Source organism: Protopterus annectens, chromosome 8.part0 (genome assembly GCF_019279795.1).
Source record: "Protopterus annectens isolate FY-2018-M chromosome 8.part0, PAN1.0, whole genome shotgun sequence".
NCBI classification, from domain to species: domain Eukaryota; kingdom Metazoa; phylum Chordata; order Ceratodontiformes; family Protopteridae; genus Protopterus; species Protopterus annectens.
In genome coordinates this window covers 1264130303-1264152112 of record NC_056741.1, presented here as the reverse complement: position 1 = coordinate 1264152112, position 21810 = coordinate 1264130303, and the positions used below count along the sequence as shown (strand labels likewise).

Below are 21810 nucleotides of genomic sequence, written 5' to 3'. Positions count from 1 at the left end.
CTTTGCACAACACACTTCTTAAGTTGATCAAAAAACTGAATGTGTTTTTTAGGCTACCGGATCTCCCACCACTGCATATATCATCTTGAAAGGTATTCTGGAATTTGTACTGAGAGCAGAATTCAACAAAGAACTAAAATTAATCTGAAAATTAAACTACAAAGGATATGAGTATAAATAAATGAATGCCTATACACACTAAATCTAGCCATTACATAAATATTCCACTTTTAACCTTAATGTCACTGTTCTTAGTTTTTGTAGTTACATGTAAGATAAAAAAACAGCATTGTAATATAAGAACATGTTTGAAAGAACACGAACATCGAACATCAGGTGCAAACATCTACTAATGGTATGGATGGCAAGCAAGAAACAATTTAATTCAAGCTATATGGAATTTTCCAGCCTCCAATTCTTTAAGAAAGCACATTCCTTCCCTGACTTTACCATATTTCACTTTTTTCTGACTACAACAATCCACAAGTCCAGATATGCAGTGTATTAGTACTGTATATATAGGATTTGAGGGAGATGAAGATTGTAATTGCTTTATTATGTGTCTGAGACATGGATGCTAAGAAATTCACCATGACAGTGAAGCTCAAGAGGTGAATCTTGGCATCCACGTTGATAGTACATTAAACAGGGTTGTGATCCAGTGTCCCTGCAGCTGTTTAGTGGTCAGCACTGTTAAGTGCAGACACAACCTTAAAATGTGTATGAGAATGCTTAACAATTGTTAAGCACCCTCTAAGCATTACAGTCATGTCTCATGTTATTGAAGTGCTGAGCCAAGATACAAGTTAGACTAACATAATCAGAGTACTCCATGCACAACAATGATTATGTACACAGACGTTACATAACCTACACAGAATCCTACAAGTAAAGCTAAGAGTGTGTGCGCGTGTGCATTTATATATATATATATATATATATATATATATATATATATATATATATATATATATATATATATATATATATATATATGGGTCCCCTTCAGTTTGCTGACATTCCAGAATGCCAACAACCATATGGCTGACACCATATGGTCGACATTCAGAATGCCGACAATGCAGAACTGGCATCTCACTATGGTGGGAAATGGAAAGATTTCCATTCCTGCACTGTAGTGCATTCTCGGAGTTGGAATATTAAAGTTACGGGGAGTGGGGGCAGAGCCCCCTGCGGGGGGTGCAGAGGGGCTAACAGTTGAAAGGAAATTTTATTTTCCTTTTCTATGGACCTCTGACAATGTCGGCATTCTGAATGTCGATCATATGGTGCCGGCATTCTAGAATGTCGGCGTTGTGTAGGGGATCCATATACATTATATATATATATATATATATATATATTATGGATTCACTTCATAACATTGAAATATCAAAATACTGAAACTCAAAACTGAAACCAAAATACTGAAACTTCAAAATCTTGAAAACTCAAAATACTGAAACTCAAAATACTGAAAACACATATTATGCGTAAACTCAGTTTAAACAACATAAATCATAACAATTTCTACCAAATATATGCAGGGGGGGCAAGGCCCCCTGCACTTCTTACACCCCTGCTAATTTAATATATCAACTCCAAGATTTCACATAGTGTAGTTAAGTGCAGTCTTGGAGCAGATATATATAATTAGCAGGGGGACTTGCCCCCCTGCATATATTTGGTAGAAATTGCTATGATTTATGTTGTTTAAGCTGAGTTTACGCATAATATGTGCTTTCAGTATTTTGAGTTTGTGTTTTGAGTATTCAGTATTTTGAGCTTTCAGTAGTTTGGTCTTCAGTATTATGAAGTTTTGTCATTTTCAGTATTTTGAAGTTTCAGTGTTATGAGGTGAATCCATATATATATATATATATATATATATATATATATATATATATATATATACACACACACACACACACACACACACACACCATTCAGAACTTAAGATATGAACATAACACAATGTTCTATGCAAAATGAATTATCTTTAACTGCAGTACATTTTTTTTTATCAACGTAACTAATAATAATCACACAATCACCATTAGCTATTAAGATGCACTACACCAGCAGGCTGAATCAGAAGCAGAGCTAGGGTGGGGTGCAGTTGTCAGTTGCCAATGTGGCTTCACTGCAATACCGGCATTCAGAAATGAATGCTGATACTGTAACTGAAGTCAGGGCTTGAGCGCTTTGCGGATGGTACCATAACTGTAGCAAGTGGAATTCTACAGTTTAAAAGCAGAAGACCCTCCCCACCCCCATCTTCAACTTAGAGTTAAGGGGCACTAAAATTATGGAACGGCACTGGGTGCTATATTAACTAGCTACAGCTCTGGTTAGACTCCACTACTATACCCAGCAGATTTTAATGGCAAATTCTGCTCATGGTTCTGTGTGGAAAAATGCTCTTTAGTTGACATATAAAAGTTAACAGAAAGTCAGTGCTTCAAACAAAGGTACACTAAAGTGCCCTAAGTACCATACGTTGGCCTTTCAGGTAGGACTTCACTTTGACTTCTACACAGTTTATTCACAAATATTTTCCCGCAGTTAAATGTCAAGTGCAGCAGCCATGTTATCCAGTGCCTTCTCATGTAACAGAAGAGTCCGTGAGTCTTCACACACTGAAAAGCATCACATAGGTCCTACAGTTCCATGTTGAGCAGCAACATCGGCAATGAGGCAGGATTTCTGAAAGCTGCTCTTCTCATTTTACCCTTTTCTAAGCTACTCTGTTGGGACCAGTAAATTCCATCAATTTGGCCCAATGGGAATTAGAAGGTTAAGGAAATATGAAAAGGTACAGACATGGCTGGAGAATGCAGTGCTTGCAGATTTGTGCTACTTTCCTTTACACAAACAGAATACATAAAGGATAAATATATTAAGCTTTCCCCCTAAAATAATTTAAAACATTTTAAAATGATAAGAATCTAAGTCCAACAGACTAATAGGAAGTAGAAAATGGAAAGAGAGCAACAGTACATCATGGAAAAAAAAATGCCAGTAATTCTCACCAGCAGGTGGCGCTTTGTTCACAGTTCTCTTTAGAGCACTTAAAAAGTAAAATATTGTTAGGAGTGGAATGTGTTTTCAGCACAAAAGTTCAGGAACCTACTCAGGAAAATAGAGTATATTCACAGCACAAAAATCCCAGTATTTACTCAAATAAAGATGGTGAGTATAGGAAGGAGTCAGTTCCTGGCATACTTAAATCTTTTACTGTTCTGTCATGTTCTTTCATTCTGTCTTGGTCTCCTCCACCATACTCAAGTGGTTAGATTGAGCTCTTGGTAGCTCTCAGAATACCCACAGCAAATAAAATAAATGTTACAATACTGAAGAGAAAAAAGTCAAACACTTCAGGCCACACGGTGAGGCTAGCAGCACGTTTTGTATGGTTACACTGCAGTAGAAGTTTAAGCACCAACATCTTTTTGTGCAGGACTTTCTGGTGTCTTTGAGGGTTCTGTTACAATTATTCTCTCTAGTTTGCGATGTTTTCTAGTGGGAACAGGAGTGTCTTTAGCAGCTATGACCTTACGAATCTGTTCAATACAGACACCTGCTGCATCTTTTGTATCACGAGAAAGCTGGGATAAGCTAAGAAATCCATGGGGGAGGTCCTCCACTACGCACAGTTCAACTGGCTTGCCCAAGTTCCGCAAACGTTTAGCAAACATTACAGAGTCATCCAGCATTGGGTCCAAAGCACAAGCCTGAGAGGAAAAAAAAAGTGAGTGACATTAGTTAATTAACATTAATTACAGAAAGCACAACTGTAAATTGTGGATTATATAGTCTGTGGAAAACTTTGGGATAATTAAGACAGGAAAGCTTAATATTTAGGACAAGCTGGCAGTTTAAACTGATCTAGACAAGTGAGAACTACTGAATATAATTAATACAACTGTGATGAGCCCTCTTTACCCCAGGGCAGTAACTAAGGAGTCTCAATACTCACCACTGTCTCCGGTAAGGAAGTGTCACTAAAAGCAGGGACAGAAATACACAATCTCCTCTAAGAGTACACTGGGAACAGGTTCCAAACCAACCTGGGACTGGACTATATACTTCACTCCAGGTCCCCAAATGTCTCCACACTAACCAAAGCAGAACACTGTGTCCCAATTTTAGGTATCTAACACACTCACTCAAATGTCAGACATTCACACATACACACACTCTTGGGAAAAACTTGACACAGATTTACCTGCTGAGTTTCTTTGCCCAAATTATAAGGTAATGGCTATCATCAGTCAAACACCACAACACCCTTCAAAAGAGGTGTTCAATTATATCGGGTAAAAATAGATACTGAAACAAATGCTAGAATGTATCATAAGCAGTAGGGCTTTTCAGATTGGCCATGGTGTTATCACAATAAGCATAAACACCCTCAGGTTATTAAAAACATTAATTAAAATAACCAGCCACAATAAAAGGTAGTGAGCATTTAATAATAAAAGTATTTAAAACATGTAAATTCTGAGTAACATCCCAATAAACATCAGAGGTTCACACACAGGAAATATAAAAATGCTGCAGGATAGATGTCACATTGATTTTAGAAAACATCTAACTATCTAGTTTCTTGACTACCTGAAGATTAACTGTCCCTATCTTATCTAAATAACTGAACAAAGATGAGAAATTATGTCCACACTCCAGGCTGTCTGTCCTCAGCGACTGGACCAACTACTTCCCAAACAACTGGACTACTACTGGTGAATAGCTCTGGAAAACAACTACTGAACAACCTGCTTTTTATAGCAGATCTTTTTTCAAAAGTAACAGGAAGCTGCCATGAGAATTCTACTCTCATACCAGACTGAAAAATAATCAAACAGCTGCAGTGAAGATTCTATTCTCCCAGCCCTAGCGCACAATGGCATCACATCTAGGTTAGCTGACCCTGGCACAACATACATTCAGAACTCCCTTTTCAAAGAGCATGTATATTTGGTCAGCCAGAACAACTCTGACATTCAAACATCTTGCATAAATCAGAGTGATAATCAAAAGACAAACTTATTTACAAAATTATAGCTAGTCATGCTGGCATATGTAACACAGGGTAATTTACAATTATTTACAAAACTTCAGCCAGTCACACTAGCACAGATACCATGCATATCCTCACAATTAATTTAATTAAAGTACACTCAAAAAACACAAAGTTAGCCACTGTCTGAATTTTCCCCTCTTAACATCTGCTTTATGAGTGAGCAAAACTCTTGCACTTATATAACATGTCAACTTTTTTTACTAACTCATAAAGCAGATGTCAGAGTGGAACATTCAGTATATAAGGAGTAGGAGAGGAAGTGAGGGGAGACTTAGAAAAAGTATTTGTTAGAGGTATAAAGAGTAGATATTGGAGGCAAGAGAAATAATATGTAAATGCAAGATTACAAGTAAAGGAAATAAGAATTACAGAAATAAAAACAAGGAAAAGAAGAGGCTGGATGTATATAGGTATTAGAAAACAAGGAGCTAAAATGCAAAACCAGGTCAGACAGGAATTCTTTTACTTGCAACCTGAATAAATGAATGTTATGTACTGCGCCCTGACTGCTGCAGGGATCGTATGCCAGACTTTTGCTACTAAGTGTGCATACAGATTTGACTGATAAATGTCAAATATATTTTTGTCAGAAGATCAAAGGTAGTGGTGAACTGTACTTAACAGTTAGGCAGTAAGTGGGATTAAGTGTAATTGTGTGTTAAGAGAAGTTTGGTATAATTTAATTGGTGGGATAATTCTAGCCAATTTACAGCTTTTTAGTGCAGAGCAGTAATGCATTCTGTGATTTGCATAAACTGAAAATTTAGCTACCTTATTGTAACACTGTTTTAATTTAGATTTTTGGGTGGCCTGGAGGAAAGCCAAGATGAGAGAACCATATACAAGTAGTGGCAAGAGTGACTATGGTGGATGCAGTAAGGAATTTTTGCCATTATATAGCATTCCTAGTTTTCTGAGAGGTTTTTTTTTTGTGTGTGTTATTGCTCTGTTGGGGGGGGGGGGTCATCTACTGAAACCCCCATCAGTTTTTTCATGGGGCACTGTTTCAATTGGCGTATTGGTTATGGATGTGATCTTAAAACTAATTTTTGTCATAGGTAAGTGATAGGGAAAAAAATTAAAACGAGTTTGGTTTTCTTTGGTTTAAGAAGGAGTTGGTAGTTACAAACCAGTTTTCAATACAGTTAAAGGCTTGGTATGTAATCTTTCCTCAATTTTTTTACACTGCCTGAGAGGCAGATAAGGATGGAATAGTCTGCACACCCTACAAGGGATGCTTGTTGTATAGAAGTATAAAGACAGTTTATAAAAATATTAAATAGAAGAGGACCAAGGATAGTGCCTTGTGGTACACCTATAATGATGGGTAGATAACAGGAAAGGATAGAATTCTATTTGACTGTCTGGTAGTGTTTTGACAATTATTAAACCTCTGATGATTAGGTTGTGAGATACCCATTGTGGACAGGTGAAGTAGGAATTCACAGTGTTGAAAGCTTTTGACAAGTCTAGGGATAAGGAAGATGCAAGTTTATCTCTATCCCTGGCTTTACTTAAGTTATATGCAAAAGTTAGGAGGGCAGTTGTCATACTATTAGTAGGTCTAAAACCCCGTTGCATGTCAGTTAGTAATTTTTCATTTAAGAAATACTGGATTAGTTGTTTATGGGTATATTTTCTAATATTTTTGGAGGGGGTAAAATGGCACTGGTGTCTGAAATTAGATAACTCAGTAGAAGTGCCACCTTGATGGAGAGGGATGAAATGCCATTTTTTTTTCTAGACGGCAAGAATATAGGATGCTTGTACTGACCTTTTTTTATAAGGATCACGACTGGATATGCAGTGGCATCAGTAGCAATTTTGAGGTATTCTGCAGGAAGGTTATCTGTTGAGGATGAGGAGGAAGTTTGGATATTTTTTATGAAGAAAGTGGCAACTGATTTTAGTGTAAGAGTAGGGTATTGGTAATATACAAAGCAAAACAAAAAGTAATAAACAAGATAAAAAACAGTCACAAGGTCTCAAATGATGTACAAAACAGTGAGCAGTGATATGCAGATATGATTATGGGACAGACAGAGATGCAAGTGAGGATTATAGGTAGCATGCAGAGCAAGACAAGACTAGATATAAAACATGTAAAGCATTGCTACGCAAGTTAAAGATAATATGCACAACTGTGAGGAGCGGCTTCAGAAAATGTACAGAATAGCAGAGGGAACTTACAAGCAATGCAAACAGTGTAAAAGAGGAAATATGGGAAGGGCAGCTTTCAGCTGATATACAGAGCTGTGGTAAACTAATCACGTCTTAAACCAAAAGATGATGAATGTCTACAGATAACACACACACTACAGATGCAGAGTCAAACTGCAGAGACAGGATGGGTAGACTCCCCATACAGCTTAAGAACAGGAATGTTACAAGTAATACGGACAGTGCAGCAAGAGGGCTGCAGATTTACAGAACAAAGAGTAGTGTTTATAGAACATATAAGGGATTATGTAGTTGGGCCACAGGTAGCACAGACATCATTGACACTGAAAGATCACAAAAGTGTGGGTTCAACTGCAACACTAGGTGCTTGGATTAATTTCTCAAATACTGACACTGCAGTGGAGCATATGGAGGGGGGCTGATGCACTTCTTAATGGGCCATCCTTCAGATGAGAGACAAAAAACAAAGCCCCATCTGCCCTAACTGGGAATAAAAGGTCCAATGGCATTTGACAAAAGATGAGGGATAGCTTATTTAGCATTCCCATAAAAAGAACAGGGGAATTTCTCCACTGCCCAAGCGAAATTTCCCTAGTGAGCATTAAGCACTAAGTTGGATATCCCCTGGAAATAGACCACAACCTTAGAGGGAGCCAGTCAAAAAGCACAAATAATAAGATAAAATGTGCAGTTCACTGGATGGAACATTAACTGTGCACCTTTACACACCAAGAAGAACTTCAAAGTGCATTAACCCTGAAGCATGCTGCAATATTAACTATAAACCTTCTCCACCTGGGGGCTGAACAATCTTGGAACTAGGATATTTACAGACAGGATTGTGTGGCTGCCACTGAGGTTGCCCCCTGTAATTTTTTGTTTATTAATAAATGTTGGTATTATGGTAACTTGAATTACTATTTGTTAATACTGGGTGAAATGCTTCAGTCCTGTAATGTAATGACATATGTCTATGGTCCAACGTGGACAGAAGTAGTTACAGGTAATGCCAAAGCTGGAGAGGGTACATACAAGTTATAAACGAGGGGAAAGAAGGGGTACATAAAGGTAATAAAGAGTGTGGGTGGTGTGCTAGTGGTACAAGTATGAAAGGGTAGTCACAAAAAATAAACGTTGTCTGAGGTGGTTTTATGCAATAGCACAGCAGGAAAAAGTGGTTTAAGTATTGTAAAGAAGAAACAGTCACTACATATGGTACAAAGTAAGAAAGGGCTACACAAAGCATAAATATAGCTGTGTCAAATGATATATAGATAGTGGAGAGGTAGATGAAGGTAATATGCAAAGTGATGAACGGTAGTCACAGAAAACATACCGAGTGAGAGGGCTGTAGAAGACTACAACAAAGAATTCCGTATGAAAGTTAACCACACTTACAGCTATGAAACAGAATTCAAAAATCTGCAAAGGCAAGCCTCCCTGCACCCACAAGTGTGGGGAGAAGGATGTGTACTATATTCCTAGTCTGACGTTACTCTACCCCAGAGAACAGGAACAGCCTTTTCAGGTGAAGTACGTTTCACAATCTATGATAAAGAATCTTATACTTCACAACTGTTTGGGAGAGACAATATACAGAAGGGTTGTCACAAAAACAGTACAGAATTTCAAACACAAATTTTCAGATTATTTCTCTGAAATCCACTCTCTGAAATCAGTATATACTGGCAGTACAGTTTCAAAACCACTGATTCTGTGCATTGTCGAGTGACAATTTTATCAAATTAAACAATTCTGAGGCTGTAACATTTCAGGCAATGTCACTGATTTTCCACAGAACAGCAATGGGGCACCCACTACATAGACTAATGGTGAAGACCAGGCGTAGAGTGATTGTATGTATATGATAACATAATGCATACTAAGAAAGAAGAAAAAGTTATGGATGATACAAAAAATCGTCTGAAAATGCTAGAAGTTACATGAAGGCTGGAAAAGCTATACAGGATACAACTTCTGTATATTGTTGATACAAGCCATATACAGGGGATACACATATGCACCCATCAAAATATTGAAACTTTTTGTAGCTCTCTTGCTGTGATAAAGACACATTATTTGCATTACTGGACCCCTACTGTATGCAGGAACTATAGCAGCACATACAAAACATGCAGGAACTGTACTGGCAGACAAAGCACCCTAACTATATAACACATGCACAACACATACTTGTATATAGTTTAGCCAGTTCTTGGAAACTGAACTTGACTGAAACTTCAGTACTATAGTGATAGCATGGTGAGACAGACTATTTTGTGACCCTTCTAATCATCCACATAATGGGCTTACAAAATGACGACAACGCAGTTTGTCTCGGACACAGTTATAAGAGAATAGAAGACTATAAAACTGCTTCTAAAACCATCAATAATGACAAAAATGTTTTACACAAACATTCATTAGAATGTACAGATGCTGTACTCAAATTTACATTCCTTGAAAAGTGTGTGTGTGTGTGTGTGTGTGTGTGTGTGTATATAATTTTATATAAATATAAGGGGACGTGCCTGTTGAAGTGCTGTTAGACTGGACAGAATAGTGCCGGCAGTCAAAATGAAATGCCCATTACTTTCCTGGTTTGAATAAAACTGAAAATGTCAAGCTTTTTTGGAAAAGGGCACTTGCTGACAAACATTTCACACTGTTTGAATTAAGAATGATTACATATTTTGCCTTGGGTTGTTATTCATGCACAGAAGTCATCCATATAGACGAAAAGGTGTGCTATGTTATTTTTATTTTTTATGGAATAAAGCATGGTTTTAGTGGCGATTCCACGTTTTTTATTCTGTTAATCATCCTGTATGGCTCAGTGAAGTTTAACACCATTCTGTGTCAGGAAAAGAGAGAGATAGCAGATTGCACACAACACACCAGCACAAAGTAAACTGTACTTTACCTTCATACCACAGGAAAAAAGAGTAATATTTCTCAGTCACAAAATAAATGCACTAAAATACTACTACAAACCAAACTTGAAAATGGACCAAGCACTAAATTACATGGTTTGAGTAAAATGCCTCAGACTACAATAAAACCAGTAAAATCCATGCCAAAATATCACAATAAGAATTTTAAAATGCAGTACTGTCATACTTAGCAACACTAAACTCACAAAATGACCAGTTAACCAAATCTTGACATTAGTAAATTAATCTCTGAACTACATTATAGAATTTCTTGCTATTGAAAGGATAATGGTCAAAAATACCAATAAATGCAAAAGAAAAAAAAACATCATCCCAACTCCACAAAAGTATGTAAGAATTTATACCAAAAAAAAAAACAAGCAACGGCATAAAATCTAATCCACACATTAGTATCATGATTATTCAATGCTGCCTGAAATCCAGATATATAGTATCCAAGTAGAGCAAGGTTACTACATGTAAAATACAGTTAAAACACATTAAAAATGTGGAAATCAGACTAATACTAGTACTGCAAGAAATAAATCAGTCATTTCTGACAGCTGGTGGGAAAAAAACTAACCAATGAGTGTTAAAAGCCCTAAAACTTTGAGAAATTAATTCAGACCTTCAGGACAACATGAATTTGACTACTATGAGCAGTAAGAACTGAAAATGCCTAGGCCTTGCCATTAGCTTTTAAATGCACAGGAATGTTACTGACAGGCTGCACAAAGCACAAGAGTTTTATACATTCACATAGGCACACACAAATACATCTGTATAGAAAATGCGCTGACATTTGTTAACCAGGTAGAGTGCTGATCGCAAATGATCAATACAGAAAAATGAAACAGTATATACAATGTGATACTTGATTATAAAAACACACACACAAAAAAAAGATGTAGTGGAAAGAAAGCAGTCATGAAATTCCAGCAAAGAATGCAGAAGTGAGAGGTCAGAGTCTAAACATTAACACAGTTGGAAAAATTAAATCAGAGAGGGAGCAGAGGATATCAAGCATACCCATATACAATATTATACATTACATGAACTGCTGCACCCTCAAAGATTACATGATACCTTAACTGTACAACCAACTCCCAGATAAAACTCAAAATTACAAAACCAATTCCTCCTATAAACAAATCACTTTGGATCTCTACATTCCGCCCCCACCCCTAGACAAAAAAAAACACAGTGAAAAACTTTTCAAAAGCAAACTTCACGTTACTTAAGACAGAGGTGGAAAGTTTTAAAGCCCCCATGCTGAAGGATAACACTGTCCAAGCTGCAAAATCCTTCACTAATGCATTCTACGGGCACCTACAAGAATGCATGGATCATGCCATCCCAAGCAAAACCAAGACTCACTCCTCCAAGAAAAGGAAACCAGTCTGGTGGACTCCTGCTATAAACAAGCTACACAATAAAAGGAGGAAACTAGTACAGAAAAGAGTAAAATCCCAAGAAGGGAAGACATCCCTGATCAGTATCAGCAAGAAATTTTGATCCCTCATAAAAATCCAAGGCGAGCTTTGAAAGGAAAATTGTCAAGGACTCCAAAGATAACCACAAGGCATTCTTTAGCTATGTCAAGAATCTAAGTGGCAATGCTCAGATCTGCTCGGAGTTAGTGCAGAATGGCACAAAATAGATTGAACCGACCGATATCGCCAATATCCTGGCAGACAAGTTCAGCGCAAACTTCACCCCCCTCTCACACCCAAGAGGGCCCATAACCATACCAGAAGAATGTAGAGTCCCTGAAATCACAGACACTCAGGTTAAAACAGCCCTCTCCAAAGCCAAAAACACAGCATCAATGGGACCGGACGGTGTTCCACGCTGCATCCTACATGAGCTCAAAGACGAACTAACCCCTCACCTAAACACACTGATCTAAAGTAGTTAACTTCATTTGTGCAGCAACCTTTGGGAATCGGATCCGAGCAGGCAGTTTTCAACAGCTTTAGATCCGAGCTCCTCCCCTACCCATAATCCCCTGCCAACCCTGACTGACCCCAGATCTAGTTTGCCGTGGTTTCGTTCAGCAGCTTGATCCAGAGTCTCCTGGCGTTCTCATTCTCTTTGTGAAAAAAAAATTTACTTTTTACATCTTTTCTTTAATCTTTGGTTTGAGAGTGTGTTTAGCCCCCTTTTTAGTCTAAACAATCTTAGTTTATTTTATTTCTAGTTATCCTTCCCCTACCTTTGTGGTTCCGTCAGTGTTGTGTGTGTGTGTGTGTGTTTGAGGCCTTGTGTGTGTGAGTTACTTTCTTGAGTATGTCTGAGGCCCCAAAGTTAATGTTTTCTAAGTGCACCGAGTGTGGCCATAAGATGTCCCCAGCAGATGGCCACACTCGGTGTGTATTGTGCCTTGGGGTTGAACACCTGTACTCTGGTTGTACCATTTGTGCAGGGTTCAACCCCAGGGCACTTGAGGACCGGAGGTCTAAGCTGATTCTGGTGGGTCTTCTGCCCCCGGATTCAGCTTCTACCTCCGGTCCTTCCGTGGCTCCCGCAGCGGCTGCCACTCCTGCTTCCCTCCCCCCGGCCGGGACTCAACCTCCCGCCTTAGGCTCAGAGGAGAGGGAGGTTAGGAAAGAAAGGAAGAGGGAGAAGCACCACAAGTGGTGGGCAGAGACCTCCACTTCGGCCCCTCCGGCTAAGCGGTCTTCTCCCTCCAGGTCTGCTGGTTCTCCTCCTTCTCGGATACGGTCCCCGTGCTTTTCACCAGGTCCTGAGGAGGAGGAGACCCGATCTCCTTCGAGGTCATCAAGGCGTCACTCCTGCCCTGCCTTGGTGGCCTCGTAGAGATCTACGAGAAGTCTCACAGGTGCAGATTTGGACCGGATGATGAGAAGATTCCTCCAGGCCCAACTGCAGATGGGAGTGCTCCTGCCTCCCCTCTGGGGAGCTCGACCCCCTTCTTTGCCCCGATAGCTCCTTCTCCATCCCGTTTCCTGGGTTCGGAGTCTTTGGAGCCAGGGGTGTGTCGGCACCGATAGTCTCGGGTACTTCGGCACCGACACTTCCCTCGAGTCTGTCGGGTCCATTTTCTTGGGATCCGAGCTCCCGGAGCCGAGGGCCAAGCTTAGGATCCGGCGGTATCGGTATGCCTTCGGCTCCGTCCGGGTCGAAGCATGCTGGTCTGTTGGATCCGATCGCTTCGGCGCCGGCCCCGATCTGTCCATTGGATCCCAGGGAGAGTCTGCTTTCAGATCCCAGAGAGAGCAGCTCTACCCCGGCATTCGACGTGGTGGAGAGGGTTCTGTCAAGGGATTCCAAGCCCCTGACCCTTGCCACGGCTCCACCCTGCACTCCTTCTCAGTTGGGCCCGGCTTCCATCACCCGGCCCCAGGGACAGCCTGCTTTGACATCCCAGGTAGTTCCAGTGGAACAAGTTGCTGGTGAGACCTCCTCGGACAGCCCCCCCGAGGAGGTCCCTCACAAGCGAAGGTGCAAGTGGAGGCACCTGGACTCCCCCGAGTCCTTGACTGAGGACATGGATTTGGAGGAAGGGGAAGGCTCCCCAAGATCACCCCCCAAAGATGTCTCATTTGGTGACATCATGGAGATGCTCAGAATAAAGGGGGGGGGGGTGGTCTGCCCCAAAGCCTACCTCGGACGAATCCGTATTCCTGGAGGCATTTGAAGCAGGCCCGTCTACCTCTTGGGTGTCCCCTCCGGCCGACCCCCTGGTACACTTGATCACTACCAGGGCGTGGAAGGAACCGGACACTGTGGAGCCAGTCCCCAAGTGCCCGGACAAGATCCTTAGCCCACCCTCTGACAAGTCCCACTGGAGTAAGGGTCCCCCGGTAGATGCCATGTTGGTGGCAGTGGCCACCAAGAGGGAACTTGCTCAGGAGAGTCCCTCGGTTCATCCCCCGAGCAAGGAGTCTCGGTCGATGGACCACCTGGGGAAGCGGGTGTTTAGTTCAGCGACCTTCCCAGAACTACATGGCACACGTGCTCCGACTGCAGCGGGACCTTATCAAAAAGTACGCTGCGTCGCCCCTCCGAGTCCATGTTGGCGGAGGACAAACAATTGTACTCCACCCGGATGGCCACTCTACGATCCATATCTAACTCCTCTATGCTGCTTCTGTCTCATGCCACGGAAGGAGCCGCTAGAGCCGACGGAGTGGGCCTCGTTATGAGACGTCAGGCCTGGCTCCAACACGGTGATTTCGCGGAACCCTTTAAGGCGTCATTCGCCAATGCCCCTTTTGATGGTTCTGCCCTCTTCGGCAAAACCGTGTGAGATACCTTGGTCCAGAGCGAAAAGGACGGGAAGATGTTGTCTGCCGGAGTCCGCTTCTCTGCTCCCCAGAGGTCCTTTTCTAAGAACCAAAAGGGACAGAAGAAGATGTGGTTCCGGAAGTCGCAACAGTCCCGTCCCGCTCCGGACTCCCAGCCCTTCCGTGGCAGAGGAGGGTAGAGTGGACGCCACGCCCTAGAGGCAGAGGGGGCCCGCGGAACTTTGGATCCAGAGAACCCTTCTCGGACCAACCCACGCAACACCCCCGAGGGGTTGCCCGACTGCTCCACTCTGGAGGCAGTCGGGGGGAATTTCTCGAAGCACCCAGCAGCTTGGGAGTCCATCACGATAGACCGCTGGGTGCTTCGCATCATATCCAGAGGATATCAAATTCCTTTTTCTCGTTATCCATGCAGCCCCAGATACCTCCCCGATGTCCCACCCAAGCAGAGGGAGGCCGCAGCAATGGAAATCCAACATTTGCTGGAAAAAAGAGCCATCCAACACGTCCCCCCAGACCAGTTCGGGTCCGGGTTTTACTCCAGGTTCTTCTTGGTGCCAAAAAAGACGGGGGACTTTTCCCTGAACCTGTCAGTAACCAAAGAGAAGTTCTGCATGGTCACTCTTCAAATCCATTCTCCCCCTTTTGCGGGAGAACGACTGGATGTGCTCTATAGACCTCAAGGATGCGTACTACCACATTCTGATGGACAGGCGATCCAGGAGGTTCCTCCTCTTCCGGCTGGGAGCCAGTCATTTCCAATTCAGGGTCCTCCCCTTTGGTCTCACCACAGCCCCCAGGGTGTTCACCAAAGTGTTAGCAGTGATAGTGGCCCACCTGAGGCTCCAGGGAATTCAGGTCTTCCCGTACCTGGACGACTGGCTCCTGACTGCCCCGACAAGGCATCTACTCTGTACTGCCAGAAACTATTTTCTTCGTCTAGCTCCCCGGCTGGGGATCACTATCAACATAGAGAAGTCGTCTCTTACTCTGACTCAGACTATAGACTTCATAGGGGCCAGACTGGACACAAACAAGCTCCTAGCTTTCTTGACCACAGACAGGCTATCCCTGGGGCTACATGTGCAGGCCCTTCTACAATCTCCAGCTCCACCGGCAGAATTGGTCCTGAGGGCTCTTGGCTCGATGGCGGCAGCGATCAACCTATTGCCAATGGCATGTTTGAACATGAGGGTCTTTCAACAGACTCTCCAGGTCCAGTGGTCCTTTCTTCACTACCCTCTGAGCCATCCCATTCCCCTCAGCAGGGCCTGCAAGAGAGCCCTCCTATTGTGGCTCCAATCTCCAGACCTTCAGCAAGGATGCCCTTTTTCTATGACCCCTCCACTAGCCACGGTGGCTACGGACGCCTCCCGCCTCAGGTGGGGGGGGGCATTGTTCGGGCAGGACAGTCCAAGGCACGTGGGACCTCACTGAGACCTCACTGCATATCAACGTCCTAGAGATGAGGGCAGTGCTGTTAGTGTTGCAAGCACTTCAGGACCTTCTTCCTGTAGGAATGACTGTGATTCAGACGGACAACATGCCGGTTGTCTGGTACATCAGCAAACAGGGGGGAACCAGGTCTTACCCACTCTGTCGAGAGGCCATGAGAGTGTGGGAATGGGCGATCTCCACCAACAGCTTTCTCATAGCAACGCACATTCCGGGATGGTCCAACATCCTAGCAGACAAACTAAGTCGCACCATCCTGTTACCATACGAGTGGTCTCTGAATCCCAAGATAGCGAATCGGATCTTCGCCAAATGGGGACAACCCTGTTGTGATCTCTTTGCCTCTCCCTTGAACACAAAATGTTATGACTACTTCGCTCTCATTTCCCCCTCTGGGGAACCCCCGAGAGATGCTCTGGTGCATGCTTGGCCTCCCGGTCTTCTTTATGCTCACCCTCCTCTTCCTCGAATGCTGAAGTTTCTTCAGAAAGCCAGTCGGTTGGGGAGCAGGATAATCCTCATTGCCCTGTTTTGGCCTCGTCAAACCTGGTTCCCTCACCTTTGGTCTCATCTGATGAATCCTCCTTGGATTCTGGATCCCCGTCTGGATCTAATATCCCACCCCCTAGACCTCCCAGTCCCGAACCTGGACAACCTCAAGCTCACAGCTTGGCTGCACCAGTTCCACTCATAGCTAGGACTCCCGGTATCTCTTCCCCAGTTAAAACCATTGTAGTAGTTGCGCACAAGCCTTCTACTAGAAAGATCTATAGCAGCAAATGGAAACGTTTCTCCATTTGGGCAAAACGCAAAAATTTGGATCCTTTTACAGCTCCTCTGCCCGCTGTATTAGACTTTGTCAGGACTGTTTCATCAAGGAGCTAGTTCCTCCACAGTCAAGGTCCAACCAGCAGCTCTCTCTCATTATCATGTTGGAAATGAATTGGGTCCTTTGATCACCACGAAATTGTGTAAGACCTTTTTGAAGGGCATCTTTCTGCTCAGACCCCCAGTGAAGGCTGTAGTCCCTCCTTGGGATTTAACGCTGGTGCTTCAGGCCTTGACAGATCCCCCATTTGAGCCTGCAGCTTCCATAGATCTTAAATTCTTATCATGGAAAACGGCCTTTCTTGTCGCTATCACCTTGGCTCGAAGGGTCTCTGAACTACAGGCCCTCTGTGTAAAACCCCCATACTTGACCTTTCACAAGGATAGAGTTTACCTCAGGACCAATCCCTCCTTTCTTCCCAAAGTTGCCTCTGAGTCAAATATTAACCAGTCCATCAACTTGCCGGTCTTTTTTCCTACCATAACAAAGGGGAATACAAATTACACTCATTGGATGTGTATAGACAACTTCGCTTCTACATCCACAGGACATCTGATCATAGGAAATCCGACCAGTTGTTAGTCTCTTTTGCCAAATTTAACTTGGGTAAATCTGTGTCTAAAGTCACACTCTCTAGATGGATTTCACAGTGTATCCTTTTAGCATACGAAAGTTTGGGCAGGCCCGCACCTCAGGGAGGTCCATGCCCACTCTATGTCTATCTCTGCGGCTTTTAGAGCTAGAGTTTCTTTGGATGATATTTGCTCGGCAGCCACTTGGGCTTCATCTCATACTTTTATCAATCACTACAAATTGGACATTATCTCCAGAGGGGGAGCATCCTTTGGCCCTGCAGTGCTCCAGAACATCCTTCCATGAAGGCTGCCCAAGATTCAGGTAGCTGGGGACTCTGTCCCAAAGGTTGCTGCACAAATGAAGTTAACTACTTCAGATTAAGAAGTTATGTACTCACCATAACGTTCCATCTGAGTAGGTAAACTTCATTTGTCAGCAACAGACCCTCCCTCCTGCCCCCTCACTTGCGAATGTTCTCATACTCAGGTCCATGGGTTTTACCCACTTATCTTGGGATTAATCATTGCTAGCAGTTTCTGCTGTTGGGCAAACTTGACCTGGGGTCACTCAGGGTTGGCAGGGGATTATGGGTAGGGGAGGAGCTTGTAGCTCGGATCTAAAGCTGTTGAAAACTGCCGGCTCGGATCCGAGGTCGGATCAGATTCCCAAAGGTTGCTGACAAATGAAGTTTACCTACTCAGATGGAACGTTATGGTGAGTACATAACTTCTTATTCAAACTCAGCTTCTCCACAGGCTACGTACCCATAGAGTGGCGCACAGCAGCGGTTATTCTGCTTCACAAAGGTGGAGCTACAACAGACCCGGGAACTATCGCCCTATAAGCCTGACTAGTTTGGTCTGCAAGGCTATGGAGCGCATCATCATGGAACTCATTAACAGAGACATTGGGAACCTCCAAACACTGGACCCTACCCAGTTCGGCTTTGTTAAGGACAGATCATGCCTCCTAAACCTGGTGGACTTCTTTGAGACAGTTACCAAGGCTATAGATGAGGGAAAAGTGGTACACACAGCCTACCTAGACCTCGCAAAGGCCTTCGACACCATTCCCCATTCTGGTATTATAGACAAGCTCACCAGCCTGAACATAAATCCCTACGTCACAAGATGGGTTGCCAACTGGCTCATGGACAGAACCCACATGGTGAGAGTTGCGGGAGCTAGGTCAGACTCTAAATCGGTTACAAGTGGAGTTCCCCAGGGCTCAGTCCTAGGACCACTCCTGTTTGGCATATATTTCTCAGAGGTACAGGCAAGCACAGGAGGACTATGGCTGACCAAGTTTGCAGACGACTGCAAACTAGGGGCTATAATTGACTCTCCGGCTGACACAGACATCCTCCAAAAGGGTCCCACGGAGACGGATACCTGGTGTCAAAATCATGGCCTCAAGCTAAATGCCAAAAAGTGCATAATCATCCCCTTTGGAAAAAACAAAATACCCACACACTACTACATAGTTGGTAGTCCCCTAAATATGGAAGATGTGATAAGGGATCTGGGGCCCAAGTAGACAGCAATCTCACCTTTGATCATCACATTGCCAAAGTGGTTAGAAAATCCTTCTACGTAGCCCCACCTAATCACAAAAGGGTTTGCATCCAGATCAAAAGAGGTCATTGTGCCCCTCTACTCATCAGACTCATCATAGAGTACAACACCCCATTTGGGATGTACCTTACAGGACACCTGCAACAGCTGGAAAGACCTCAGAAGTACCTCACCAAGAGGATCACTGGCCTCAAACAGATACCCTATGCAGCTCGACTGAAGAAATTACAGCTGTACTCGGTTGCATTCCGCTTACTCAGAGGTGATCTCTGCCTGACATACAAGGCCATGCCCAACCCAGAATTAATGGACATGCTCCACCTAAAGAAAACCTTATCCCCACAAGCCACACGTTCTGGGGATCTCAACCTCACCACAACAATAAACAGGACGTGCTGGAGGGATAGATTCCTGTCCCAGAGACTTCCCATGCTTTGGAACAAGATCCCAATCTACATTAGGCAGAACACCTCACTAACACTCTTCAAAAGAAATCTTGACGAGTGGATGGGAAACAGAAAGTTTATCTCGGGGATCAATTCAGTGGCCCTGCGAAAGCAAACACATTCTGGCTAGGCTTATAAATACCTTCGGGCAGATAGCCTAGTACCAACAATGCCATTATCAGAAACCCTAGATCACTGTTTGTACTGTGGTTATCATCTAGAGGTGGTTACTGTGGGGGAATGGGCTACAACTGCAGGATTTGTAACAGATTCACAGTGCATGGAATGAAAAGATTATGCTCCAAAATCAGAGAAAAGACAAGCTTAGTAAAAGGTGCTAAATGGGTTTTTAAGCAAATCTCACAACTGTTAATCACTAGTCTACAGAGAACAGTGGCAGGAAACCCAAAAAGAAAAACAAAATTTAAAATACTTCATTAAGGCCGTCTTTTCTGGTAAAATGAAGATTTTGTCCCCCCATCTGTTTTTAAAGTTTTTGGGCAGCCATGGTGGTGCAGCGGTTAACATTGCTGCCTCACAGCAAGAGTTTCTCCGGTTCAATCCTCAGCTGGGGTGCCTTCTGTGCGGAGTCTGCATGTCCTCCCTGTGGTCGCGTGGATTTCCTGCAGGTGCTCCGGTTTCCTCCCACATTCCAAAGACATGCTGTAGGTGGATTGGACACTCTAAATTGGCCCTAGGTGTGATTGTGTGCCTTCTGTGGAAGGTTGGGTGCCGGGCTGGCAACTCAACACCATAAACTCCACTGCCAATCATGAGCGGACAGATGATCTGCTCTGGCGACCCCTAACCGGGAAAAGCCGAAAGAAGAATAAGATTTGTTTTAAAGTTTTTGAGCTTCTTGACTCTGTTCTGTGGGGGCTATTCTCTGTGTTGTAGCTTTCAAAGCTGAGAAACCTTGGCACTTCTATGTTTTCTCTAATGCTTGTAGTGCATTTAAGCAGTATAAGCTGTATATGCTACAAACCATATGATAATGTCTTTCCAATCATAACCCTCTGTCACGTGTTCTTGACAATAACCTCCTGAACCTCACTCTCAAGGTGAATTTCTTGACATACATGTCTCAGACACTGTCAGCAGAGGTCAGTGACTACACAGTTAGCCACAGTGACTGGCACCCACGAGATGGGAAGAGCAGCTTTATTACTAATTGGGCCAACAGGTAGTGATATACCAAAAAAGAGCTAGCAAAAATAATACAACTTAAGAATCACACTCCTCCTTCCAGTGCCCCCCCCATTCAACTAACATTACAGCAAATTCTGATCACAACCTACACCCACCTTCACTTCATTACCATCTACTCTGACCAACCGCCTATCTACACTGTAGAAAAGCAGTTACGCTTGCCTACCAAAAAGGCTCAGTGTGCCAAAGCTATGAAAATGTCTCTATCCTATTTACAATTTTGAAGAAAAGCTGTAGAAACTGGATTCAATCCTTTAGCTTGCAAATAAATCAATATTTTTTTGAACACTGCCTGTTATAAAAGTATTTTTATACGCATGATGGCTTGTACTTAACTTCCATAATCTTCTTTCACACCTAACCTGTCCTTTTGCATTTGCACTCTACCCCGGGCAAAAACATTTAAATAAACAAATGAAAGAATGAATGATAAGCACCATTTACCACTATAGGAGTACAGTGGTGGGAGAGAATTCTCTACAGAATTATTACTACTTCTGTAGGTGGTGCAAGGAAGGATATCCTTGAAAATGAGCAATCTAATAATGCACAACAGATGGGAAATGGATGACTACGGGAAACAATTACGGTACATAGGAAGGAAGGGAATGGGTACTTAGGCAACAAGTAGGTACGTTTACTGTAAAAAGGAATGGGAAGGGGGAACAGTCCTACACAAGCTCATTCCTTACATTATTTGAGGGAGGTACCAAGCACGTATGTGCATTTTTATATATAAAATATTAATTATAGCTTATTAACCAGGTAGGTGTACTGGACTGAGGACCATCTTCAGCCATGACAACATACAAGTGAAATAGGACTGCACCATGAAACTGCCATAACAGATATCACATAAAAAGGAAGAGGACTGGCATTAAACATTTACATAATTAATATAACTACAGTGCGTAGAGAAGCACAACAAAACCTTTTTAAGCTGATGTAGAGAAGAAATATAAGAGTTAAGTCAATATGCTAGTACACATATTCAGAATGCCCTGAAAAGGGGCAAAATGGTTGATAAAGCAATGTGTCACAATGTTTACTAAGAGGACAAAGCTAACAATTACAGAAAATTTAGCATTGAAAGCCTTCACAAGTTACCCCTTCAAAAAGTAAACAATGGCATTTGGGCTCTGACAGATTTCTTAAACAATGGGTAAATTATCTAGTTTCCCAATATGCTAAGGAATGTTGTTCCACATAGCAGTTGCGGTTTTAGAGAATGTGTGAATGTAGGCCTTTGCACT

General features: G+C 42.7%; 1 protein-coding gene across 1 annotated transcript in view; it reads right to left on the bottom strand.

Annotated features, from left to right (window-relative positions):
* Positions 1–1914: 1914 nt before the first annotated feature.
* LIPE (lipase E, hormone sensitive type) overlaps positions 1915–21810 on the bottom strand; it is a 233382-nt gene continuing 213486 nt past the window's right edge. The window contains exon 9 of the mRNA XM_044079418.1: positions 1915–3734. Within this exon, the coding sequence (XP_043935353.1) occupies positions 3435–3734 (300 nt within the window). The 3' untranslated portion in view covers positions 1915–3434. The remainder of the gene's footprint in view (positions 3735–21810) is intronic.